This window comes from Passer montanus, unplaced genomic scaffold (genome assembly GCF_014805655.1).
Source record: "Passer montanus isolate IOZ18808 unplaced genomic scaffold, ASM1480565v1 scaffold144, whole genome shotgun sequence".
Classification (NCBI taxonomy): Eukaryota; Metazoa; Chordata; class Aves; order Passeriformes; family Passeridae; genus Passer; species Passer montanus.
In genome coordinates this window covers 518,689-542,653 of record NW_024361386.1, presented here as the reverse complement: position 1 = coordinate 542,653, position 23,965 = coordinate 518,689, and the positions used below count along the sequence as shown (strand labels likewise).

Below are 23,965 nucleotides of genomic sequence, written 5' to 3'. Positions count from 1 at the left end.
TAGTTGATGAGCTATGCCTTAGTGTGATGCTTGTCTAAAGCAGACTGGAGAACTGACACATCTGTGTCCTCCAGAAATGCTCTGCTGGGTTTTTATGAATAGCAGAGCACTGGGGAAAACCAAAATGTTCCTGTCACTGGACAGGTGGAAGTAGGAGTGGGCTGTAGTGCCCAGGGGAGGACCTGGTTGGGGTGACACGAGCAGCCCTGGGACTGCACAAAATCCGTGCTGCTTTGCATGGAGTTGTAGAAGGGTCTTTTATTTGGAAAACAATGAACTGCTTCTCCCAGAGGGCATTAATGAAGTGGAAATCCGGCGGTGGCTGGAGCCCACAGCACCCAAGTTTCAGCTTCAGGTGGATGATGCGGGAACAGCACCGGGGGGAGGGACAGCAGCTGCCTGAGCCCCATGCAGAAAAATTCCCGAGCCGGGTGGGGAAACCTGGATCTGCACAGCGCTGCCGGCATGAACAACACGACCCGGGGCAGCGGGAGGGAGGCGGCAGCGCTGGGACCGCCCTCGCATCCCGGCCGGGCTGGGGAGCGGCTCCGGCATCCCCCGGGCAACGGCGGCTGCTGCTCGCAAACACCCGGCGGAGCGGGGAGGATGGAGGCCGGGGGGGATGGCGGGGTTGCGGGGCCGGATCCGAGGGGTTATCCCCCCGAGTATCCCCCCGGGGATCCCCCGGAGGAGCCGTGCGGGGCGCGGGGCGCGGCGCGGGCGGTGCCCCGGGAGGATTCCCCGGAGTATCCCCGGGAGGAGCCCCGGCCGGGGAGCTGGGGCTGCGGGCCGGGCCGCCCCCGCCGCCCCCCAGCGCCAGCAAGGCGCTTTTCTTCCTGCGGCCGCCCGGAGCCGGCCCCGGCGCCGCGGAGCTGCTGTGCGGGGACCTGCCCGCCGAGCCCCTGCCGCACTTCGCCGCGCTGGTGGAGGAGGTAAGGGGGGAAAGGCGCTGCTGGGGTCTGTGGAGCCCGATGGAACATCCTAAATCGTGAGCCGTGGGGTCCGTGGGGGATGACCCACGTTACACAGGCACAGGATGGGTTCCTCTGTCCAGCCTGGCCTTGGGCACTGCCAGCCACAGCTTCTCTGTGCCAGGGCCTCCCCAGCATCACAGGGAACAGTTTCTTCCTAAATTGAATCTAAATCTGCCCCCCTTCAGCTCTTCTCCACTGCTCTTCCATGGCTCCTGCTGTAGGTGATCGTGCCCATCCTGACCAACCGGAGGAACCATCAGGGCTGGCCTCGAGTGGTGTCACAAGACATCATCCATCATGTCCACAGTCTGAAAAACACTGTCTTCAAGGTTCTTGGCCAGGTGAAGGGCAAGACCTTGCTGCCTCTTCCAGCTGGCTCAGAGGGAATTGAGAACATTGATCCTAAAAATGAGAAGTTGTGAGTACCAGCCCTTGCTCTCCATTGGGTTTTCCTCTGCTGCTGCATGTGCTGCATCTTTTGGGGATCCTCCCTGTCCTCTGCAGCTCATCAGACTGCCAAGGAGATCTGTTTTGCTCTGTCTAGCTCATGGGCTCTGTCTTTGGGGACTGTGCAATGATACAAGCAAGAAAATCTCAGGAGGTGGAAGGGGATGTGGGCATGCAGCGAGGCAATGAACTGCTGGGATCACTGAGGGAAAACTCCAAACTCTGCTCCAAGCCCTGCCCAGCCTGGCCTTGGGCACTTCCAGGGATCCTGGGGCAACCCCAGCTGCTCTGGGCACCCTGTGCCAGGGTCTGCCCACCCTCAAGGGAACAATTCCTTGTTAATATCTAATTAAACCTCCTCTCTTTCAGTTTTAAACCATTCCTCCTTATCTTGTTTCTAACTGCCCTTGTAAATGTTCTCTCTCATGAATTTTATTGTTTGGAAAGATGAATCTGGGCTGTAACTGTAAAATCCAGCTGCCCATTGAGCTAGATCCAACTGAGAAATGCACATGCACAAGGGGAAAGCCAAGTGACTCTGGTGCTCTGTTCCCTGCAGCTTGGAGCTGATCAATAAATCCCTTGTACATGCCACCGAGTCAGCCATCATCGAGTGGAGCCAGCAGATCCACAGAGTGCTGAAGAAAGAGTCCTCAGAGCCCCTCCTGCAAGGCACCAACCCCACCCCGAAGGTGGAGCTGGAGTTCTGGAGGAGCAGGTGCTGGGGGAGCTGCTGCTGCTGCTTTGGAGGAGGGGGTGCTGCTGCTCTGACCCAAGAGCAGCTGCTCGAGGTCATGCCGAGACCTGAACCCAAAAGAATTGCTCCCAGACCTAAAACCATGGTGATCTCTGAGTGGCTGGGGGTGGCTGGGCTCAGTTTGGCTTGGCCCAGCCACACTCCAGGGCTGCAACACAAGAGAATTTAGTTGGAAATGGTGTTTGGTTGTCTGGAGACAGCCAGGACACAGCTCTGAGCCAACTGGCCAAGGAAACAAAACAATCCTCAGCAGAATCCAATTGACAAATCACTTCAGGTAAACAATCTCCCTAACACATTCCACACGTGCAAAACAACAGGAGCAGCAAGCAGAGATAAGAATTGCTTTTCTCTTCTTCTCTCTGTGCTTCTCTAAGAAAAAAAACTGAGAGAGGAAATTGTCTCTCTCTGTTCAGAGAACGTGAATGCCACAGTGGTGTTTCCATCACTAGGAGCCACCCCCTGAGCAGAGCTCTGGGCACTCTCCATGCTGTCAGCTGGCTGCTGCTGGTGCCAGAGGGGGTCAGATGAGCCAGGGAGTGGAATTTCACCTGCCCTTTGTGCTGTGTTGGCTCAGGCTGATGGAGGCAGAGCCCTGCCCGTGCAGAGCTGTCAGCAGCGGCTGCACAAACGACACCTGGCTCCTTCTGGCACTGCTCTCCTCTGAGCCTGGCACCAGCTCTGTCCTCTAGGGCTGGCCCCATTTCCTGCCAGCTCAGTTCAGACTAAAACATGGGTTCTTAAGCTCTAAAACTAAATATTTCATAAAGTCTGGGTGAGACCCTGCCTGGTCTGTTTGCACTGCAGCCTGTGCAGAAAAGCCTCCCAGTGGCTGCAGGGCTTCACCACTTCCCTCTCTCCAACCACAGCCTTGCTCTTTTTACATCCTTTGTACTCTGTGCTGGAGCTCTTTGCCCATGCAGGTGCATCTGCTGCTTTCCAGAAGTGTGGGGGCTTCAGGAAAACTGGTTGGAAAACTTCTTGAGTGTCCTCAAAAAAAACCCCAAATCTAAATCAACATGACCCTCCTCCCCCCAACATTTCTTATTCTTCAAAGGATTTTTTTCCCCCACATAAAAATGAGTTCAGGACTCTCACTATTTGGGGATCTCAGTTCAAAACCCTGCTCTAGCTCCAACCTCCCTGTTCTAGAGAGTCTGTGCCCTTGAGTAACTGCAGAAAATCCTGAGCCAGGGCTTTGGGGCGCAGCCCCAGCTGGGCTGGTGACCTGTGCTGTGCTGCAGGTGTGCTGACCTGGAGGGCATCCACAGCCAGCTGACGTCCAGGAGGGTCAGCAACCTGCTGGAGCTGCTGGAGAGAGTGCAGAGCATCTACGTGCCAGCCTTCCAGAGCATGCTGGCGGATGTGGAGGCAGGTGAGAACCTGGGGCAGCTCTGCCACGTGCTGATTTCTGTGCTCTGGGCTCCCAGGGCCCCAGCTCCCTCGGGGCATGGGGCTGCCAGAGCCAGAACCAGGCTCAGCTGAGCAGAGCTGTGCTTTTGGTGTTGCCAGGCACTGCTTCAAAGATTTAAAATGAGGAAGTTCAGTCAATACTTGGTACATGAGTGAGATATATTGAATTGAAAACCTCCCTTAAATTCTGAAAAATCAAAAAGACCCATCTGCACAATTTCAAGGGGGTCAATTTTGAAATTATTACACTGAAAATAAGGCTGTGCCACCAAAATATAGAAAGTGGCAGTTTTACTCAGACTAGGATGTTTACTGCAACTATCTCAGATGTTAAATGCAGCAAGAGATTTTAAGCTCCAAAAGATTAATTGTTCTAAAACCTGGTTTGAGCCATCTCAAAAGAGCTGTTTAGATTCCAGTGTGCATGTCAAGATGCCAGGTAAAAAGGTGCTGGGATTCCATGTTTAGTCATCCAGGAAGAAGTTGATTCCACTCTTCTTTTGTCCCAAATCCTTGATGGAATTGAGTTGAGTCAGGTTGTGTGCTGTGCTGGTTGTGCTGTAGGTGGGCAGGGATGGAGGTGATTGCTCTGCAGCACACACAGGAGAGTGCTTTGTGCTCCTCACCAGGACTGTCTGCAGCTCGTGACCTCCCTGCACCTCAGCAGGAATTTCTGCCCCCCTTTTTTGTCACCTCCCTGCTCCTCACCAGCACTGTCTGCTCCTCTTTGTGCCAGCATCCATCTCGTGACCTCCCTGCACCTCAGCAGGGATTTCTGCCCCCCTTTTTTGTCACCTCCCTGCTCCTCACCAGCACTGTCTGCAGTTTGTGCCAGCTCCCTGCTCCTCAGCAGAACTTTCTGCCCCACTCTGTGCCAGCTCCCAGCTCGTGACCCCCACCCCAGCCCGTGCCTCTCACCCCTTCTGCCCTTCCCACAGCTCTGAGGGAGGCTCAGGACATCGACCTGCACCTGGCAGCCCTCCAGCAGCCCCTGGAGCACTTGGAAGCTGTCGAGTTCAGCAGGGTGAAGCCTCTCCTGGTGCCTCTGCTGCACATGGTGTGCTGGGTCTGGGTCAGCTGCGAGCACTACGGCGTGCCCCTGCGCCTCGTGGTGCTGCTCCAGGAGATCTGCAACCTCCTCATCCAGCAGGTGTGTGCACCTGTGCTTGCACAGGGAGGCTTTTGGGGAAGCCTCTTCTCTCTTTCTTTCCCCTGTGCTTCCTTCCAAAGGGATTCTGACTGAGAGGAAGGGTCAGAGCTGCTCGGTGCCAGAAGTCACCGTTTGCTGTGGCAGCAAAGGGACATCTCTGGTGTGATTTGGCTCCTCCAGGCTGTGGTGTACCTGTCCCCAGAAGATCTGCTGAAAGGAGAGGTGGAAGAGAGCCTGGGCAAGGTGCAAACGGTGTTTGACATCCTGAATGCCTTCAAAGAGGCGCTGGAGGAGAGAAGGACAAACCTGCAGGTGTATTATGAGCCAGGCCAGCAAGTGAGGAGCTGGAACTTCCACTCCAGGCTGGTGTTTGCAAGGCTGGACAGCTTCCTGCAGAGGCTGCAGATGGTGAAGGTGAGACTGTGAGGCATTGCAGCCATGACCTGCGTTGCTGGCACTTCCCTCCTGATGCCAGGGGGTCACTCTGTGCTCTGTGGTCCCCCTGACGTCAAGGCCAGGGCTTGTTTGCCCGGGTCCTGCTCAGCGCGTGTGTCACGGTGTAACTCTGCTCCTTCCTTAAGGAGCTGTGTTGAAAACCACAATGGATGGCATCCATTTTAAAACCACTCATAACCGTAGAATCACAGAGTGGTTTGGTTGGAAATGACCTCAAAGATCATCCTGATCCCATCCTGAGCACCCTCAGGGTGGCCCAGGAGCAGACATGGCTCTGTGCTGTGGTAACTTGTCATCTGCTTGTGGCTGAAGCTGTGTGTGCCTCCTCTGGCTCTGCAGGGCCTCCTGAGCACAGCCCTGGACCTGGCCCAGCTGGAGAAGATTGAGTTTGGGGGGATGAAGGGGAAGGCCCTGGGCCAGCAGGTGCTGGGCATGCACGAGGAGTTCCAGGAGGGCTACCAGGTGTTCTCAGAGCGAGCCTACGACTGCCTGGACCTGGCCAACCGGGTAGGTGGGGGCAGCCTGAGGGATGCCAGCAGCAATTCCTCCTTCCCAGGAGCAGCTCCCTCTGCAGCACAGCCCTGGTGCCTCCTTCCAGCTCCTTCCTCCCTTTGTCGTGCTCTGGTCTGTCCCTGCAGGGGACAGGGGGCTGCTGGCCTTTTTTGCAGCCACTTGCCAGTTCTTGCAGCTGCACATCTCAGAATCACACAATGAACCAGGCTGGAACAGAGCTTTGAGATCATCAGGTCCAAACTGTGCCCCAGCACCTCCTCACCAACCAACCATAGCCCTGAGTGCCACATCCAGGCTTTGTTAAACTTCTCTAGGGATGGTGACTCCAGCACCTCCCTGGACAGATGATTCCAGTGCCCAATCACTCTTCCAGTGAAGAATTTTTTCCTGATGTCCACCCCAAAGTTCCCCTGGCACAGCTGAAGTCTAGCACACCTTGCTGGTTCAGTGAGTTTGAGCTTCTGTGGGTTTTTGGGGTGGTGGCGTGGTCTTCAGGCCACCTTCAGGGTCAGAGAGTGTGGAGATACCTCCTGTCTTGCCTGCAGCTGAAGTTAGTGCTCGTTGGACTCTGGGTCCATCCTGGGGAGCCTTGGGCTCAGCCGTGGGATGGGACAGAAGTGCCCTTGAACTGTGGAGGAGTGTTTGAAGTCCTGGTGAATAAGAAGAGCAAACACCTCTGTGCAGGGAGGCTGCAGGCACCTCCCAGTGCCTCCTCACAGCTCAGGACGGGCTGCTTCCCTTCCTGCAGGAGTTTGAGCAGGATGCCCTGGACTTCCAGCAGAAGGTGGAGGACATTGACCGCCGGCTGGGCACCGTGTTCAGCCAGGCCTTCAACGACGCCCCGGGGCTGGAGCACATCTTCAAGGTTTGTCTGTGCCTCCCTTCGCTCCCTGTGAGCCCCACAGAGAGGCCAGGCAGGGCTGGAGCCGCAGGCTGTGCCCGTGGGGGGGACAAGGGGACGGTGGCACTGGGTGGGGACGCTCAGAGCTCGGGTCCCTGCAGCTGGGGGTGTCCCTGCTCCTCACCCCAGACACAAACAGAAGTGGCCTTTGCTCAGTTTGGGGACAGAGAAATGATTCAGATCAGGCTTGTGGATGGCAGGAGTGGCACTGGTGTCCCTGGGAGGGGAGGAAAGGCTGCTCTGAGCTCCAAGGCCAGCTTGGAGCACCCTGGTCTACTGGAGGTGTCCTACCCATGGAAGGGTGAAATGAGCTGGGCTTTAAGGTCCCTTCCAACCCAGACCATTCTGGGATTCTCTGATTTCCTGGTGAAAGCTGTTGTTAAAACCAGGTGATCATTATTAATATCAATTTGTTAATACATGGATGAATTTCAGCTCTGAAAATTGAGGTTTTCTAGAAATGAGGGGCTTTGTTTACCAGTGAATCTATCCTGCAGAGAAAGTAAATGGTATTTTCTGAAAAAAAAAAAAAAATCAGAATAATTGTAAAAATTGCTATAGAAAATAGTAAGAGATAACATTTATCTTTGAGTTGTTTTGGGGTTTTTTAAAATAGCAAATTTGAAGAATGACTGTTGGAATATGGTTGTCCCACAACCATTTCTGACCATTTCTTCAACCAGGTCTGACCATTTCTGTAACAAAGACATCCTTTGTGATATGGTTTAGTGGTGGGATCAGTCAAAGGTGATCTTGGAGTCCTTTTCAAACATAAATGACTCCATGAAAGGCAGGAACTACTTGGGAAAGCAGAGGGAAAACCTTCCCTTTGACACATGTGCAGACCTCAGAGTTCCTGAGGAGCTGCATCAGTGAGGAAAATCCCAGTGGGACCTTGTGCAGGATGTGACTTTTCCCCTTCTTTCCCTGCTCCTTCCCCTGCACAGCTGCTGGCCATGTTCCAGAACCTTCTGCAGCGCCCTGTGATGGCTGCAGCTGCTGCTGACAAGGCCCCTGTCCTGCTCAGCATGTTCAGCACTGTCCTGGACCAGGCCAGGCTCACCTACACCAGGCACACCCAGGCAGGGCTGCAGCTCGGTGGGTGCCACGCCAGGAGGAAAATGGATTTTACTGCAAACTGGATTTAGGCTAATTTGGGGGTGAGGGGGGGGAATAATTTGCTTTTTATAAGGACACCAGAACTTCCCAAATTGCAAAGGTTTGCAGCTTTTCTGGTGGGAAGTGCCAGGGAATGCCCTGTTGGCATTAAAGCAATGCCAATATCCTTGTTTTAAATGTGCATGTGTGAGGTGTGGGTAATGCTGGAAATGCATTAGGGGGAGGTGGGAATTTAGGGGTTGATCAGCCTTTCCCAGGTTTATTATTCCCTGGGAATGATGGCACAGAAGGGAATAGGTAAATTCCCATCAGGAAGCCTCAGGAAGACTGTTCTGGAATCAGAGGAGTTCCAGGAGAGGCAGCACTGCTGGAGCCAGTGCAGGTTAACAAGGGGAATGGGGAGATTGTGGAGGGTGAGTCCAGCAATTGCTGTGGCTTTGGGGACTTCTGGGCTCTGAGATGGGATGGTCACAGCCAGCTCCCAGCCAGAAATCTCTCCTCAGTGTCTGTGGGAAGCACAGAATTCACCCCAGTCTGGTTCCAGGACGTGCCAGGCTTCTCCTGTGATCCCTTATTCCAAATCCACAGCGGGGTCTGTAGGTCCCAGACCTCCGTGGAGTGACAGAGGTTGGATTTCGGGGAGAAGCCTGGAGCCCAGGGCAGTTCTGTGCTGCTGTGGGGTTGCAGGGCTGATGAAATGCTGTTCCCCTGTGCCCTGCAGGCTTCCCCCCCCTGCACAAGAACGTCCCTCCCGTGGCTGGAGCGCTGGGCTGGGCGCGGGAGCTGCGGGCGCGGATCCAGGGGCCCTTGGAGCACCTCAGGCACATCCCAGGGCTGTGAGTGTCTGCTCCAGAGGAGCTGCGACCACCTGCAGGTCTCTCTCTGGGTGTTCTCTCTGTGTTGAATGCTATCCACTGGCTGTAGCTGAAGCAGTCCCTAGTGAGGAGGTGAGAAGTGAAGAGGTGCCTGGAGCCGCTCACTTCCCTGCCATCTTGGTGTTTTGAAGGAGCTTTTTAATTGGATTGGTTATTAAGTGATTGAGAGGCACAGTGGGACAGTAGATAGGCTCCTCAGCTTTTAACAGAGCCCTAGGTTGTAATTAAAATAGGTATTGCAACCTTTCCCACTGTAATTCCTCCAGCAGCTCGCTGGGAGCAACCCAGCTCCTGGGTGTTGGCAGAAGATAACTTTCTGAGCATTAAACAAAGGAACAATCACCCAGATTGTGATCAAGAGAACAAAGCTGGGCTAGAATTCTCATGGTCCCTGCATTTAGCAGTGATTTTACCCCTCTGTTTAGAGCAGTTAAAGACAAGTCCTTCAGCAGGTGTGAGGCTCTTTCCCATGTGCAACTTGAGAGGGAGAAAAGATTCAAAAACAGAATATATGTGTTTATATTTATATATATAGATAGTATATGTTATTGCATGCATTTTGTATTTATTTTCTATACATTATATAAACAGTCATTCACACAGCTGTGACCTGCATCTAGTGGAGCACAACTGTCACAGGAAACTGCCTAGGGTAAAATGTTTAAAAGTGATGTTTGGTAACTGATTTTTCCAGCAGCCCTGGGTCCTTCTCCTGTCCCATCTGCTGCTCCCTGTTTTACCTGAGAGAGAGCCCAGGGGGCTGGGCAGCCTTTGTGCAGGGAGAGGATTTGGGGTGAAACCCAGGCAGGCTGTGGGGGCCCTTGGGGAGGGGGAAATGCAGATGCCAGCCCCCAGGGCTGGAGGTGACCCTGTGTGTTGTGCTGCCAGGAGCTTGGACTCTGCCCGTGGAAGAAGGGTGGTGCAGAAGTATGAAGAGATGATCCAGCTGCTGGACAGGTACAGGGACTCAGGCAGGGCTGTAGCAGAGGAAAGCCTCCCCTCCCCTGAGGCACCTTCCAGAACGTTTGGCTGGGTGGTTCAGCAGAGCCCTTCAGAGAGGAGCAGCCCCACAGATGGTGAGGGGTGGCCACCTCGAGGGGCTCTCTCCTGGGTGCTCAGGTGGCAATGTGATTCAGAGCAGAGGGAAGGACTGTCCATGGCCTGTGAGATGCCAGGAGCCCTATTCTGCCCTCTGTGCCCCATCCCAGGGGTGCCATGGCCTCACTCAGATAGGTGAGCTCAGCTCCAGCCTCCCCAGCATCCCTGGGGCTTCAGGCATCTGCCCTGCTTAGACCTTTGGAGACCCCCAGCTGCTGATATGTCACACTAGGCTAAATGCTTTGGAAAGTCCATCTCCAAATCTGAATTCTCTGCTAAAACTGGTACTTTAGAGAGCTTTTTCCTCCTGACTTGATGCTGCCACTGTTTTTTGGGTGCTTGTCTTGGAAGCCCTGTTGTTGAGGTGGCATGGATGGGTTTTGAAGATTCCTTCACCTTCTTCAGTCCTCAGAGTGGACTTGGCTTCCACTCAGTTTCAGCTGCACCCTCTGGTCTGGTGGCTGTGGTGCATGTTTCTCTCCTCTGGCAGGTATCAGGAAAAGCTGTATTTAGACTGGTCCCAGACAGTCTCAGAAAAATCCCAGTACAACCTGACTCAGCCTCTCATCCGGCGAGATCCCCAGACCAAACTGATCACGGTCAATTTTGATCCCCAGGTAAGAGCTGCTGCCCCTGGGCTCTCCTGCCCCCCAGGGCATGTCCCCAAGCTGTGGGGGACACCTGGTGGGGTTCTCTGTGGCCTGTGGAACCCCTCCCATGGGGGTAGCAAGGCTCTACCATAGATCTGCTCTGCCTAGATACCAGCTTTACAGTTTGAGCAGAGCAAATTCTGGTTAAAGGCAGTGGCAGGAAGTTCCTCAGGAGCCAGATGTGTGGCTGGTGTCAGCATGTCCACACCATACTGGTGTATGCTGGTGTGGGGAGTGATGGGACATCACCTACAGATGCACATTCATGTTGTGTGTACCTGGAACCTGAGCTTCTGAAAGGCTGTAAAAAACCCAGGAAGGTTTGTTTTGTGACTCCAGAAACCTTTGATGGAAGGTGGCACCAGAAGGAGTTGAGTCAGTGGTTTTGTTTTTTACTATATTTTAATTATTTTTTTGTACCAATCAGCCCAGCAAACCAAGAGAACTGGAGCCATCTTATCTTTCACTTTGACAATGGCCCATGGCTCTTGCAGAGCAGCATTGCTGAGACGTGTGCTGTGGCTCAGACTCCATCTGAGGGGGGAAGCACAGGGCTGGGGGCAGCTGAGAGCACCAGAGGTGATGGTGGCTTTCGGAGGCTGCTTGGTGCTTAACAGAGCTGGGAAGGAATCCAGAGTTAGAGATCAGTGGTGCTACAGACCAGGAGCTGTCCAGGCCCTTTCCAGCTTGCAGCTTTGGGAATAAACCAGCAGGAACCCCCTGTGATGGTCAGAAGGGGCTGGAGGGAATGCCAGGAGCTGGGAGGGTTGTGCTGAGCAGCAGGAACATCTTGTGATGATCAGAATGGGTGGAAGGCAATGCCAGGAGCTGGGAGGGCTGTGCTGAGCAGCAGGAACATCCTGTGATGGTCAGAAGGGGCTGGAGGGAATGCCAGGAGCTGGGAGGGCTGTGCTGAGCAGCAGGGACATCCTGTGATGGTCAGAAGGGGCTGGAGGGGATGCCAGGAGCTGGGAGGGCTGTGCTGAGCAGCAGGGACATCCTGTGATGGTCAGAAGGGGTGGGAGGCAATGCCAGGAGCTGGGAGGGCTGTGCTGTGCTCAGCTCTGTGCCTTGCCTCCCCAGCTGGTGTCGGTGCTGAGGGAGGTGAGCTACCTGAGGGGCAGCGGGGCAGGAGCCATCCCCCCGGCGGCAGCTGAGCTCTATTCCTGCAAGGAATCCTTCTGGCAGCTGGTGGCCAGCCTGGAGCTGATGGGGAACAGCTACAACAAGGTCCTGAGGACCGTGCTGGAGGTGGAACATCCTCTGGTGCAGGGGCAGCTGCAGGACATCGACCTGAAGCTGAGAGAGGCAGAGGAAACGCTGACCTGGAAGACGGAGGGTGAGCTGGCTCCATGTGGTGTTGGTTTTCCCAGCTTTCACAGAGATGGGGCAGTTGAGAGGGGTTTCAAAAGATTTTATTTCGTTATCAGTCTCAATGAATAGTGAGACAGATGTAAAACTCAACACCATTCAGAAGCCAACCTATTTCCTGGTTACAATACCTTAGAAATGTTTTTCAGCCCATTTGCTTTTGCCCCACTATGCTGCTGTTACTTCTAATGGCAATCACCTATTTTTTACCTATATTTTAACCTATATTTAACACCAATCACCTATATTTTTACCCCACATGATGCTACAATGCATCTTTCACAGTTCTAATTCTCTAAAATATCTGATCTTTTTGCAAGGCCATATTTTGAATCTTGTTGAAACTTGTTTCTGGTTCAACCTCTCTCAACAATGTCATCTCTATTCTGTGGCCTTCCTAAGCCAGCACACCTTATCTCAGAGTTTGCACACAGATGTGCAAGGCTGTGAGAGCTTTCTGTCAGGTTTTGGGAATTCTTTACAAACCCATTTCCCTCAGTGTGACACCTGGGGCTCCTCCTGCTCCCCCGCGTGCCCAGTCTCTGCTCCCTGGCTCCCAGTGGCAGTTCCCAGTAGGACAGGGCTCTCTCTGGCTATCCAGCACTGGGGAGATGAGGAGCAGCTCTCCTGGCATTCCTGCTCCTTCCCACACCCCCCAGATCTGCTGGGGCTGTGGGCAGGTCCTGTTCCCTCAGGTTTAGCCCAGGCTGTGGGGTGGAGAGGCTCTGCTGGTCCCTCTGAGCCTTGCTGGGGTACGGGACAGGTAGAGGTGGCTCTGCTGCTCGAGGTGAATCTCTTTCCTTAAGGATGAGTGAGAAACACTTGGGACCACAGGGAAAAGATCTGAAGGAGATAACACCAGAGCTTGGCCCAGCAGCTCTGAAAATGGAGGCTCAACCATCTCATTTTCCCCAGGTGTCTGGGACCACATCTCCGGGGTGATGGGCGATGTCTGTGACCTGGAGCAGAGGGTGCAGAAAGCCAAGGGCAACGTTGAGGAGATCCAGAGCATCGTGCACTCATGGGGATCACCCATCCTGGAAAGGAGGGATTCCAAAAAGGAGGCAGTGCTGAGCCTGGAGGAGTGCCAGGAGCGCCTGGAACGGCGCTACAGCCTGGTCAGGGACTGTGGGCAGAGGATCCACTCCCTGGTCCAGGTGAGGGGGCACCTGCAGGGCTGGGGGCTCCTCAGAGGCTCCGTGTTGAAAACTGGAAACTTCCAGAGCTGCTTCGCCTTAAATGAACTCCCTGAACCCATCTGAGAACCCGACCCGGGGTTAATTGCTGTTGTTTCTGAGGGATGACCTGGATTGGGGTGTGGGGCTGGCTGGGCTCCCAGCCCCGGCAGGACCAGCAGCAGCAGCAGCCCAGGGAAGGGTCTGGCTGCAGCCCTGGATGCTGGAGAGCCACTAGAGGGGAGTGGTGCATCGGGTTTGGGATGCTGCTCCAAGGAAAAATCCCCTCTGAGGTGCTCATCTGGGAACACAGGCTGGGGCTGACCCTTCGGTTCCAAGCTCGATGTCCCTCTGTGGACATCACCTCCTGCTGAGCTCGGAGTGCTCTGCAGGCCAGGAGAGAGCCCAAAGCTCTGCTCCTCACCTGCCTGGAGCCAGGTGTTGTGCATGTCAGGGACAGCCCCTGGCTGGAGGAGATGGGCTATAGGGCCAGCCCTCTCCTGAGGGTCATGTCTGGCCTTGGACTCTGAAGAGAACCAGATGGGTTCATCAGGAGGGGCCTTTGAGACCCCCAGTTCTCCCTGCCCCAGGGGTGAAAAGCAGCCCTAAGTCCCATGGCCTCAGAGAAGAGGGAGGAGAACACGTGGAAGACTTTCTAAGGCTCTTCTGCACTCCATTTTTACCTTGAAGTGTTTCTGGAGACCAAACAGCCCTTGACAGGAGCAAATCGTGGCCATGCCCCAGTAGGAAGATCCATCTCCACGAGGCTGACACTGCTGTGCTGTCCAGCATCAGCTCCTGGGTGGGGGCAGCTCTCCCTAGGACACGCTCAGCCCTGCTGTGTGTGAAGGAATCTTCTTTGTCTTCCAGGAAAACCAGAGCCTCCTTCGTGCAGACCCAGCATCCGACGCCTGGAAGGTGTACTTGGATTATGTGGATGAGATAGTCCTGGATGGATTCTTCACTGCCATTGAGTGCTCACTGAAATATCTCCTGGAGAACACAGGTGACACCTGGTTCCTGTGCCCTGGCTGCAGGGGCTGCTCAGCCTCTCCAAGGGGACCTCTCTGGCTGTGCTCCCTCATACTCAGTGGCTGTTCTCTTCTTCCTGGCTGTCCTGTGGCACTGGAGCCTGCAGAAGGGGAGGGTGACTCCAGCCCTCGTCACTGGATTGCTCAGGGGGAGGGATGGAGGTGAGCTGAGCCCAGGAATCACCAGCCCAGCCCTCCTTGCTCTGCTGAGAGCAGCTTGTGTGCAGCTGAAGCGCATCTCCAGGAACGCTTCCCTTCTGGGTGTGGAGGCACAATGAGCCAGAGAATTGCATGCAGTTCTTCACCACCTTGTTAAAAACATGCCTAGGTTGTCACATTTGCATCTGGCTTCACTTTCTGGTTGCTTGTGGGGTTTTTTTTAATTTTATTTTTATTTTTATTTCATGCCTTTCACCACTAAATTAAAGAGCCACTTGGTTCCTGTGGTTTTTCTCCTCTGCAAGCACTTCCATGCTGGCATTGTTCAGCTCTCAGACTCCCTCTGCATTACCTGAAGAGCCTTTCCTCCTCAGGGTGTTTTCTGCTCTTTGAATCACTTGTGTCTCACCTGTTCCCCCCTGGTGGGTACCACAGCACAGCTGGTTTGCCAACACCTCCATGGGTTGTGCAGGCACCAGTGAGTGTGTGTCTGCCACCACACCCTCCTGCTGTCCCTGCAGGCCTGTGGCATCTTGTAATAGGAAGTGAGTGGCTCCAGATTCCTTGATAAAGGCCCTGACATCTCTGTCCTTCCCTACCAGATCCCAAGGCAGGGCTCGCTCCCCTCTTTGAGGTGCAGCTGGATTTGGTGATCCCAGATTTGGTGTTTCGCCCTCCCTTGGACCCTGGCACCAATGATGGCTTCTGTGACATGGTGGAAAGTCTTCTCCAGGGCATCTACCACATCTCCTCGCTGGTGCCCCGGGTGGCTGCACACAGTGGCTTCTGCCACTACCAGGTCTGTGCTCTGGGGCTTCTCCAGGCTGGTGGCAGTGAGGAGGTGTCACGTGCTGCCACCTCACTGTGCTCTCCTCTCCCCTCCCTCTCCACTCTCTCCTTTCTCTTCTCTGCCTTCTCCCCTCTTCTCTCTTCCCTTCCTCTCTTCTCTCCTTTCTCTCCTCTTTCCCCTATCCCTTCTCCCATTTTCTCTGTCTCCTTTGTCTCTTCTTCTCTCCTTTCCCTCTTCTCTCTCCTTTCCCTTCTCTCTCCACTCTCCTTTCTTCTCTCTCCACTCTCCCTTCTCCTCTCTCCTTTCTCTTTTCTCTCCTCTCCTCTCCTTTCTCCTCTTCTTCTCTCCCTTCTCTTCTTTCCCTTCTTCTTCTCTCTTTTCCCTCTTCTCTCTCCTTTCTCTTCTCTCTCCACTCTCCTTTCTTCTCTCTCCTTTCCCTTCTCTCCTTTCTCCTTCTCTTCTTTCCCTTCTCTCTCCACTCTCCTTTCTTCTCTCTTCTTTCCCTTCTCTTCTCTCCTTTCTCCTTCTCTTCTTTTCCTTCTTCTTCTCTCCCTTCTCTTCTCTCCTTTCCCTTCTTCTTCTCTTCTTTCCCTTCTCTCTCCACTCCCCCATTTTCTCTCTCTGCTCTCCCATTTTCTCTCTCTGCTCTCCCATTTTCTCTCTCTGCTCCCCCATTTTCTCTCTCCACTCCCCCATTTTCTCTCTCCTTTCCCCATTTCCCCTGTCTCTCCCCTTTCCCCAGGCTGCCCTGGAGGCCATGCCCTCGCTGTGCCCATGGCGCCAGGAGCTGCTGGCGCGCGCTCAGGCGGCGGCGGCCGCGTGCCGCGAGCACCGCGCGGGGCTGGAGCGCCGCTTCTCGCACCTCTGCGGGGAGGACAGGAGGGAGCTGTGCCGCCACCTCCTGCTCCACGGCCGCGTCCCCACGCCCGCAGACATCGAGGCCCACGGCGAGGAGGGTGTCCCTGAGGCGCCGGCCACGCTGCAGCAGTTCAGGGAGCAGATGGGCTCCTACGAGCAGCTCTACGAGGAGGTGGCTGGCATGCAGCCCCTCTGCACCTTCCAGGGCTGGCTGAGGCTCGATGCGCGGCCCTTCAAGGCGGCCTTGCTCAATGAGATCAAAAGGTGGAGCTTGGTGTTCAAGCAGCACCTCCTGGACCACGTCACGCACAGGTGAGGGCTGGTCCTGCCTCTGCTCCCGGGGTTTCTCTTGTCCTGGCTGGGCTGTGTCATTTCATGCTGATCACCAAAGGATAGAGAATCATGGAATACCCTGGGTTGGAAGGAGCCACAAGGACCATCCAGTGCAGCTGCTGGTCCTGCACAGACACCCCAACAACCCCTGTGCATCCCTGGGAGCGTTTTCAAACACTCCTGGAGCTCTGGCAGCCTCAGAGCTGTGACAGCCTCCAGAGCTGATACAGGAGCAAGAGAAGGGCCCGTGCTGCACAGCAGCTCCATCCCAGCACTGTCTTCTGTGCCATGGTCACTGTTTGTGTGTGAGCTGGGAGCAGTGGCATCCCTTGGTACTCCTGGGGAGCAGTGGCATCCCTTGGTACCCCTGACATCCCTCAGCTGATGCCCTGGGACCTGATGTAGGTGTGTGTTTGCCCAAGGTGTGTGTTTTGCTCCTCCTGAGCCAAATAATCCCACCTCTGCCTGGAGAGTCCTTGCTTTACTGGATTTGGTGTTGGCCATCAGTAAATCTGCATTGATGTTGTGAGGTTCCTAAAAGCCCATGATTCAGGTAGCCTGGCATGAGCAGTCATGGGGAGGTGTCATGGAGCAGTTTGGGCTCCAACTTTTGCATTACTACGTGTTCCTTGCTCTGAAGAGCTGCTCAGATCTGTGCAGGACAATGCCCTGGGTGATTTATTGGTCACAGCTGAAGGGTGTGTGAGGTTGTGGATGCTCCCAGGGGAGTGCTCACAGACATCTGAGGAGGAGGCTGCTGCCTGGGGTGGTGATGTGATCTCCTGTGTGCTTTTCAGCACCATAAATCTGTCTGATAATTTCTTTGCAAAGAGGTTTAGTGTGGCAGAGAATGAGCACTTAGGAGCTGTTATTGAGAGTCCCTTAGTCAGCAGTTTAGTCTTTATTAGGTGAGGTATTTAAAGATACTTTTAGGCCCAGCAGCATCCAGAGAATTTAAGCAGACACTTAAAAAGTGTTTTGAGACCCAGGAGCCCAGTTCTCCTCTGCTGAAAATGCCCAGTAGCTGGTGAGGTTAAGAACAGGATAAGCAGGTGAGGAAATGTGCCCCAAACATTCTCCTGTCTGTGATGGTTTATGGCTCGAGGGCTTTGAGAGACAGGGATCTTAATTTTAAAGTCCTGGAGGGATTATTTTCCTCCTACAAATGCCCAGTTGCTTTCCTAAACTGCTGTGAATTTGCATCACCTGCAGGAGGGAGCTGCCCTGTGAAGAGAGGCAGTGCATGAAGGGCAATCCCTGTTTGTTACAGCTTTGAAAGGTGTCAGGTTCACCTGGGGAGCTTGGATTCTTGTAGTGGAAGAGATGGGGTGAAAACTGTCACAGAATCCCAGAATGGTTTGGGCTGGAAGGGACCTTAGAGCCCATCCAGTGACACCCCTGCCATGGCAGGGATACTTCCCACTGTCCCTGCTCCAAGCCCTGTCCAGGGCACTGCCAGGGATCCAGGGGCAGCCACAGCTGCTCTGGGCACCCTGTGCTGGTGCCTCCTCACCCTCCCAGTAAAAACTGGGACAGTAAAATCTGTCCTCTCAGGCAGCCCCTCCTGAGCTCCCTGTCTCTGTTCAGGTACTCTGCCTCCAACTTGAGAAGTCCCAACCTGTCTTTCTGTTCCTTGAAGGAAGCTGTACCACATCCAGGGACACCTCTGAGCAGGAATTCCAGTTCTGAGGCTGGATATTGATTCCAGAGGAGCTGCCCTCATCCTGTTCTTCCTTCCCTGCTTTGTCTTTGCAGCTTGGCTGACCTGGACGAGTTCATCCAAACTGCCGAGAAAGGTTTGAGCAGAAAGGTGGAGAGAGGTGACTACAGTGGCTTGGTGGAGGTCATGGGTCACCTGCTGGCTGTGAAGGAACGCCACAGTGCCACTGATGCCATGTTTGAGCCCCTGAAGGAGACCATTGAGCTGCTGAGGGCCTACGAGCAGCAGCTGCCCGAGGAAGTCCACCAGCAGCTGGAGGTGGGTGGGGGCTTGTGGTGGGCACAGCAGCTTGCCCAGGAGCAGAAGGCAAAGGGAGCATCCCAGGGATATTCAAAGCTCTGCTCATTAGAGGGCCTCAGTGGGCAGCGTTTTGCTATTGCAGGATGTGCCTTAGTAGCTCTAAATTTTGAGATTTTTTTTCTTTTAAAGCAGAGATTAAGCCTTTTGTTATGTGTGAAAAACATGGAATTGCCTGCTCCAACTCCCAGCGATTGCTCTTGAAAAAAAAAATTAATGCATTTTCAAATCCATCTGTTAATTAGGTTGAATTATAATTATTTTTAAATAAGCTGGTTCTTGGCAGCTATGGAGATGGGAAAGATAATGTTGGCAGAGGAGCTGCCTTCCCACAGGACTTCAGTCCTCCTCTGGGTCGAGACCACCAGATCTGCTTTACCCAGAGGACATCCCTGGCAGCAGGTTCTGAACATATTTTGGCATCTTTCCACATGTGGCTCTCATGAGTCAGTTCTTTGGGAATCCCTTTCTTTTCTGCAAAGGGGACCATGAGAAGGTTGTAAGAGATGGTGAGTGCTGGGGGACAGAGACAAGCCCTGCCAGCTGTGTCTTCATCCACCAGCAGCCCCGTCCTGGGGAGCCCAGCCCCACTAAATCCCCCTGCCTGGGATCTGCTGATGTGTTCCTGCTTGTGCAAATACCTTCAAATAACTGATTCACTTTGCTGATAGAAGAAATGAGGGTGTGGAGCAGCCATCCACATGCAGGAGACAGCCAAAGAACTGTTCTTTCTGGCGAGTGACAGCCACACTTGTGTGTGAATGATTCATTCCCGCCTGTATGGAGTGGGAAAGGCAGAAGTTCCTCTAGGCTCCTCTCCCTCCGTGGAGATGGATGTGCTTGGCAGGAAGAGAAGGGGCGCCCAGCAGTGCCTCTGTGCCCGCAGGAGCTGCCGGAGAAGTGGAGCCAGGTGAAGAAGCTGGCCCAGGCCGTGAAGCAGCAGGTGGCCCCTCTGCAGGCCGGCGAGGTGACAGCCCTGCGCCAGAGCTGCGCCGCCTTCGACGCCCAGCAGCTGCGGCTCAGGGAGCGCTTCTGCAGGGAAGCTCCCTTCAGGTACGGCTGCTCCGGCACCACACCGGCTTGAGGAGCGTTTGGAGGAGCTGGGGCTGTGTAGCCCGGAGAGGAGGAGGCTCAGAGGTGACCTTATTGCTGTCTCCAGCTCCCTGAAGGGAGATGGGGTCGGTCTCTTCCTCCAGGAGCACTGACAGACCCAGAGGACACAGTCTCAGCCACATCAGGGAAGGGATAGGCTGGATATTAGGAAAAATAAATTCACCAAAAGAATGATAAAGCACTGGAATGCTCTTCCCAGGGAGGTGGTGGAATCACCATCTCTGGATGTGTTTAAATAAAGCTGGACATGGCACTTGGTGCTGTGGTCTGGTTGAGGTGTGAGGGCATGGGATGGACTCGATGATCTTAGAGGTCTCTTCCAACCTCAATATTCTGTGATTCTGTGATTCTGAGCCTGCAGAGGGAGGAGCTCATCCCTGTGGTGCCCTGGAGTGGCTACCTAGAACAGAGGCTGGGCAGTTAGAGAATAAAGTGGGTGTTTATTAAAGGCCTTCCACAGATACACCTTGGTCACTCAAAGCCTCACAGAGGCTGCACCCAGGATGGACCAGGGTCACCAGTTGTTTTTACAGATATAAGTTGTCTATATATGGTCTCTTTGCATACCAGGGGTTATTTGTTCAATTACAGCTTCAGGTAATGAAGTCACATTCCCCCTGTTTGCTCCCCACAATTCACTTTTGTTTATACTTTTCAGGGCCTGTGGTGAGTCCTTGGGTCTCAGGTCCACAGGGATTGTTCTGTCTGACCAAAATGTGAAGGCAGTTAACTACACTTTGTATGGAGTTCAGAACTATGCACTAATGCACTACAGGACCTGAAAAATATAAAAGTTAAAATCTTAAGGTGATGCAAGACATCACCTGCATGTCCTGGTGAGGCACAGACCTCCTCCCTGCTGTGCCTGCAGTGCTGTGTCCCTGGGAAGAGGTTGGTTTGGGTGGTGTCAGCAGTGCCACGTGGCTCAGCCATCAGGGTGTACTGGAGACCTTTCATCTCTCCCGTGGCTCTCAGAGGCTCTGTTTGTTTTAGGAGTCCTTTAGAAGTTGTTACAACATCACTTATGAAGAATAAACATTTATTTCTAGGTTTGACACCGAAAAGCCTTATCAACTTCTGGATGCAAAGCACATGGAGATTAAACAGATGGAGTCAGCCATGACCTCGATTTATGAATCAGCTGGTCTGTTTGAAGTCATGGTGCCAGAGTATAAACAGCTGAAGCAGTGCAGGAAGGAGCTGTGTCTGCTCAAAGAGCTCTGGGACATGATCTCCCTGGTGAACACCAGCCTCGATGACTGGCAGACCACCAGGTGGGTGGATATTAATGTGGAGAACATGGATCTGGAGTGCAAGAAGTTTGCAAGAGAGATTCGGAATCTGGACAAGGAAATGAGGCCGTGGGATGCTTTCAGCGGGCTGGACAGCAAGGTGAAGAACATGCTGACAGCCCTCAAGGCTGTGGCAGAACTTCAGAATCCTGCCATCAGGGAGAGGCACTGGAACCAGCTGATGCAGGTGACGGGCGTGAGGTTTGTGATGGACTCGGACACCACCCTGGCTGACCTCCTCAAGCTCAACCTGCACGAATTTGAGGGGGAGGTCCATGGCATCGTGGACAAAGCAGTGCGAGAGATGAGCATGGAGAAGGTGCTGAAGGAGCTGAGGATGACCTGGAGCTCCAGGGAGTTTCAGTACGAGCCTCACCCCCGCACCCACACCCCCTTGCTGAAGTCAGACGAGGAGCTCATTGAAACTCTAGAAGACAACCAGGTGCAGCTGCAGAATTTAATGTCATCCAAGTACATTGCCTTCTTCCTGGAGGAGGTGTCTGCCTGGCAGAGGAAGCTCTCCACTGCTGACTCCGTCATCTCCCTCTGGTTCGAGGTGCAGCGCACGTGGTCTCACCTGGAGGGCATTTTCATAGGCTCAGAAGACATCCGGGCACAGCTGCCCCAGGTACGAGCCCCTAGATCCCAAATTCCTGTTTGGGAACTCTTGAAGAAGCTCCATTATTAAATGAGGCTATCTATAGTGCCAAATTCCCCAAAGCAGGGCTGTTCTCCTGCTGCCTCGCTCCTCTGGAGGCTCCCTCAGTGCTCTGGTTGTGTTCCCAGGATGTTTTTGTACCCCAGGCTGTGCTCGAGCCATGCTGAAGGGCTGATCTTCTCCCTTGCAGCACTGCATGGCAAACACAGAGTTCCTGGGTGCTGAGTGAGAGCTGCTGCCTTCCTTCAGTGCTGCAGGCATGTTCCCTCTTCCTTCAGAGGGGAGAGGACTGAGATCATTGCTCAGACACTGCAAATCACCAAACAGAGCTGGCCCAGGCAGCTGTGGCAGCCTTCCCTCCCTGTCCTACCACTCTGGTGCTGGGGGAGAGCAGCTCTTCTCCTGCTCCCAGTGTTATTCCAGGCTCACAGGCATGCTGAGGAGGAACGTGCCTTTCACTGGTGAGGGAGGAGCTTTCCCCTCGCCCCAAAGACAGCTCTTCAGAGGATGGGATCTCTCAGCACACCAAGAGAGCGTTGCTGTGACCTTTGTGTCCCTTTGCAGGACTCCAAACGTTTTGAAGGCATTGATGTGGATTTTAAAGAACTGGCCTATGAAGTTCAGAAAACCCCAAATGTGGTTGAAGCCACCAATAAAGCAGGTCTGTCCCAACAGCTGGAGGACATCCAGAGTAGGTAGGTAGAGCACCAGCCCCAGGGCTTTGTCAGAGGCTGGAATCAGCCATGAGAAGTTGGTTGAACCTGTGCTCCGAGGTTCTGCTTCCTCTGCAGTCACAAATCTTCCGCTTTTCTGATCTCTCTCAAGTTTTTGTATTTGTGACACATCACCCTGGGAGGGTGGGCAGGCCCTGGCACAGGGTGCCCAGAGCAGCTGGGGCTGCCCCTGGATCCCTGGCAGTGCCCAAGACCAGCCTGGACAGGGCTTGGAGCAGCCTGGGGCAGGTTGGGCTTTGAGGTTCCTTCCAACCCAAACCCTTCTGTGATTTTGTGATCAACAAAAGCAGAGCTGAGCCCATTTAATTTACACAATTATGTCTGTGTACCCTTGACATGGGGCATAACACAGAGACAGACCTGAGTGTCCTGGGATGGAGACACTTCTCACTTAACATATGAAACTGCCTGAAAACCACTTCAAAGTCCATGCTAAGCTGTTGTGTCAGTAGCAGCTCTCCATTTCAAATAAGGATTTGATTTTATTTTCAATCGAACAAGGCCAATGTTCCTCACAGAGAATGTTATTTAGGAACTTTGTAAGCTCAGCAGCAGTTTAGCATGTGAACACTGCAAGATTCATTTTAGATCGGAGCAAACAACTTTCCTTTCATGCTTTGCAAACACAAAAAGCTGAGTTGGTTGGAATCAGACTTTAAAATGTGGCTCATTAGAATAAAAGCAGTTCTGGAAATGTTCATCCCAGTGGATGCCACCACCTGTGGCAGCTACGAGCTTGTCTAAAGCAGTGGGTCAGACTGCAAACCTTTCCAACCTCTTCTTCCACTCGTGCTTCTGCTTTTTATGAGGCTGCCCTGACTCTTGGGTGTTTGACCCCTGGAGTAGAGAGTGAGCTGTGAGTTCCCTTGTGCTTTGTGGGTCTATTCAGGGCTGTGGGAAGGAGCAGCCTGCGGGCTCAGCTCAGCCTGGCATTTCCCCAAGGTGGGGAGAACCTGCCTGAAAAGGGCAGCACGAAACACAGCAGGGTATTTACCCACCTGGGCTCTGCTCTGTCTCCCCAGGTTGTGTCTGTGTGAGAAGGCTTTGGCTGAATATTTGGACATGAAAAGGTTGGCCTTTCCCAGATTTTACTTCATTTCTTCTGCAGATTTACTGGATATCCTTTCCAATGGCACCAACCCCCATCTGGTAAGGCTTGTGCTGCAGCACCTTTGCATTTTCAGGAGTGTCACAGTGGAAGGTGTTGTCCTGGGACTTTCCTCAGTGTCCTTTCTGGAGTGATTTTCTCCCATTCTGCATGGATTAACAACTCCTTCAGAGCTGATCTCCACCTGCCATCACTGACAGGCAGCTCTGTCCTGGCTGTTGTCAGATCTAGCCCTGGGGATGCTCGTGGCAGGTTCAGAGAGCACCTCTGTGGGTTTTGTGCCATAAGAACAGTGCCATTTTCCTGCTGGGATACAGTGGGAGAAATGACCTCCATGAGGATCTCATCCAAAACTCGTTGCTGGCTTTGGATCCCAGCCTGGGATGCCACCAAACAAAGAGCCCCAGGCTGGGCATTCCAGTGTGGCAGGGCAGAGCACTGGTGGCTTGTAGAGGGCTGATATTTTAGGCAGAAGAGGCAATTTCCAGTAAGTGCCTCTTTCTTCCCACCAAAAAGCCTTTGGGATGTCCTGATGGCAGGGCAGGGAGGAGCAGAGCAGAGCAGAGCCTGCAGGAGGTGAGCAGCCAGGTCAGGCCAGGTGGTGTCTGACCCTGCACTGCGTTTGTGGGATGGGGTCTGAATGCCAGGTGTGGGGAATCCCCCCAAACACACCATTCCTCCTCACAAATCCCCCCAAACACACCATTCCTCCTCCCAAATCCCCCCAAACACACCATTCCTCCTCCCAAATGCCCTCAAACACACCGTTCCTCCTGGCTCAGCAGGATTGCTGCATCATCCCGAGGAGGAGCTGGCAGTGACCCTCCTGTCGTAAGAAATGGCTTTGCAGTCCCCTTCCCCCCATTCCCAGGGAGCAGAACCCTCTGCCCCTGTGAGCAGAGCTCAGAGGATTCAGTCCTGCAGGGGCTTTTCCATGTGGAGCTGCTGTCAGGGAGCCTCAGCCCCTGAGCCT

The 23,965-nt window shown here is 53.8% G+C and overlaps 1 protein-coding gene across 1 annotated transcript; it reads left to right on the top strand.

Annotated features, from left to right (window-relative positions):
* The first annotated feature begins 362 nt into the window (after positions 1-362).
* On the top strand, positions 363-23,222 carry LOC120498267 (dynein heavy chain 9, axonemal-like). The gene is made up of 22 exons (XM_039700794.1): positions 363-932; positions 1,196-1,392; positions 1,981-2,139; positions 3,423-3,553; positions 4,530-4,741; positions 4,922-5,155; positions 5,537-5,704; positions 6,459-6,575; positions 7,559-7,709; positions 8,452-8,566; positions 9,494-9,562; positions 10,194-10,320; positions 11,437-11,692; positions 12,640-12,881; positions 13,770-13,905; positions 14,692-14,888; positions 15,622-16,049; positions 17,826-18,048; positions 18,974-19,140; positions 20,250-21,120; positions 21,715-21,845; positions 22,907-23,222. Exons 1-22 carry the CDS (start codon positions 363-365, stop codon positions 23,124-23,126), a joined length of 5,121 nt encoding a protein of 1,706 aa, XP_039556728.1. The 3' UTR covers positions 23,127-23,222.
* Positions 23,223-23,965: the final 743 nt, after the last annotated feature.